This window comes from Sporobolomyces koalae (assembly GCF_050403365.1).
Source record: "Sporobolomyces koalae JCM15063 DNA, S_koalae_JCM15063T_v1_ctg113, whole genome shotgun sequence".
Taxonomy (NCBI): domain Eukaryota; kingdom Fungi; phylum Basidiomycota; class Microbotryomycetes; order Sporidiobolales; family Sporidiobolaceae; genus Sporobolomyces; species Sporobolomyces koalae.
In genome coordinates, this window is record NW_027481658.1 from 1 (window position 1) to 1,919 (window position 1,919).

Consider the following 1,919-nt stretch of genomic DNA (forward strand, 5'->3'; position numbering starts at 1 on the left):
TGAATGGGCTGGGCGAGTACGTCTGTTCGTGGCGGTTTGAGAGAGCTGACCGAGCTCGAGAAAGTGTCGGGTTCATCGAAACCCATGTCGGCATCATCGAAGCCAAGCCACATGTCATCTCCTTCGTAGTCTTCTTCGATATTTTCCTCAGTCCGATCCGGTGGCTCGACCGTCCCTTCCCTCGGGTTGTCGTCGTCGTCTTTCTCCTCCTGCGAAGGCAACAATCCGATCCCAGAATCATCCTCTTTGCTCGCCCGTCGTGCTCGCTCGAGGCGACCGCCGACTTCGTTGATCCTGGACCGAAACGTGTCCCTCACGGTTTCGCTCGAGATGTCTTCTCCCCTCATGACCGGGTCCGAAGATGGAGGTAGGTCAAAGACCTGCTCGTCGAGACCATCCAGCAGCGTAGAGACATCTTCTGACGGTTGCTGCTGTGGATCTTGAGCTGCGGGCTGTGAGCGATACTGCGCGAAGTAGAGTGGAGGAGCGGATGATGGCGAAGTTGAAAGACGAGGGCGTTTCGACGGGTGTCGCTCTACAGCTGGCTCGGGAGAGGACGCGAGGGAGCTCAAGGGCGACGACAGAGAGACCTGCGAGCCCTGCGAGGCGTCCATCCGGCGGAGAGCGATCGAAGCGAGCGGGTAAAGCGAGACCTAGAGCGCGCGCGCACGCGCGAGCCCATCTCAAGACGTCAACAATTCGCGACAACCCACAATATCGGTTGTCACTTTATTCAATTTCAATCATATGCACGTCATTTTACAAGGGATTAGCCTGAATTTGGGAGCTCCCGGGCAGCCGCCAACTGCACCTGCTATTAATTACGAAAACACCTGTCTTAGGCCAAATGTATTCTTAATGTTCTCGGATGGCCCCTTTCTCCTGGTCGATTTGAGCCCCGATGGTGGTGGTGCAGGACGCCACTCTCTCTCTCTCTTATATCTACGAGGCAGTCTTTGGAAGGCGAGGGTTTTTCACATGAACTGCACGAGAGAGAGACGAAGGAAAACGAAGCAAATAGGGCACAAGGAAGCGAGTGCGACGGGGAATGGTCGATAGAGAGCGCCCGCGGGGATGGTCTATGCGAGGAGGAAGAGGAGAGGAGAATACGAGAGGAGCTGGCACTATTGCGCTTACTTCTTCTCGGGGGCGGGGGCGGATCCGGTGGTGGGGAGTCCGACGGCGACTGGTGCGCACGAAAAGAGAGTCAGTTGGGAGAGAGAGAGGGCAGAACACATGACGACACTCACCCTTGAACGAGTCGTAGATGAGCCATTGGAGGGCGGTGAGGGTACCGATCATGAAGATACGGGTACCGAGTCCGGCCCAGAGTCCACTGAAACCGATCTGCGAGTAGATCGAGCCAACAGTAGGCTTGGCCTCGCCAGCCTTGAGGGGAGCGTTGAGCTTCGAGACCTGTTGACAATAGTGCAATGTCAGCGATCAGTCTCTCAAAGTCCGAGGTCCGTGCGGTAAAATTTTCGCTCGAAGTCCGGACTTGTGCATTTCTGCATAGCCTTTGCTTAGAAAATGAAAAAGAACTAGCCATCGTGTCCGCAGGGTGAGAGACAACAGCGCAGAAGACACCGGCAATGTAACTGAGGTGGGAAAAAGTGAAAAAATGATACAATAGTCAGCGATTTGAACTTGGACGGTCTGAAGAGTTAGGTTCACTTACCCAGCAGTGGCCGAGACACCGAGCTGCTCGAGCTTGTTGTACGAGGCCTTGGGCTTGTCAATGAAGTCGTAGATGGCGGCAACGGTGGCTTCGAAGGACCAGCTGTATACCAAAAACAGCGTCAGCTCAGAATTCGCCTGGGATGGAAACGGATGAGGAGAGACAGCACGTACAACTTCATCATCGTGTACGGGATTTGACGCGACCAGAGCGACGGGAGCGACTTGAAGAGGCTGTCGTC

At 55.1% G+C, this 1,919-nt stretch overlaps 2 protein-coding genes across 2 annotated transcripts; both read right to left on the bottom strand.

The window, feature by feature from the left end:
- JCM15063_001078 (uncharacterized protein) lies at window positions 1-614 on the bottom strand (the record flags this gene model as incomplete). The annotated part of the gene is made up of 1 exon (XM_076681658.1): window positions 1-614. A coding segment is annotated over one exon (614 nt), but the record flags the coding sequence as incomplete, so codon positions are not given.
- A 519-nt stretch (window positions 615-1,133) lies between these two features.
- JCM15063_001079 (uncharacterized protein) lies at window positions 1,134-1,919 on the bottom strand (the record flags this gene model as incomplete). The annotated part of the gene is made up of 5 exons (XM_076681659.1): window positions 1,134-1,186; window positions 1,251-1,416; window positions 1,547-1,598; window positions 1,679-1,780; window positions 1,852-1,919. Coding segments are annotated over 5 exons (441 nt in total), but the record flags the coding sequence as incomplete, so codon positions are not given.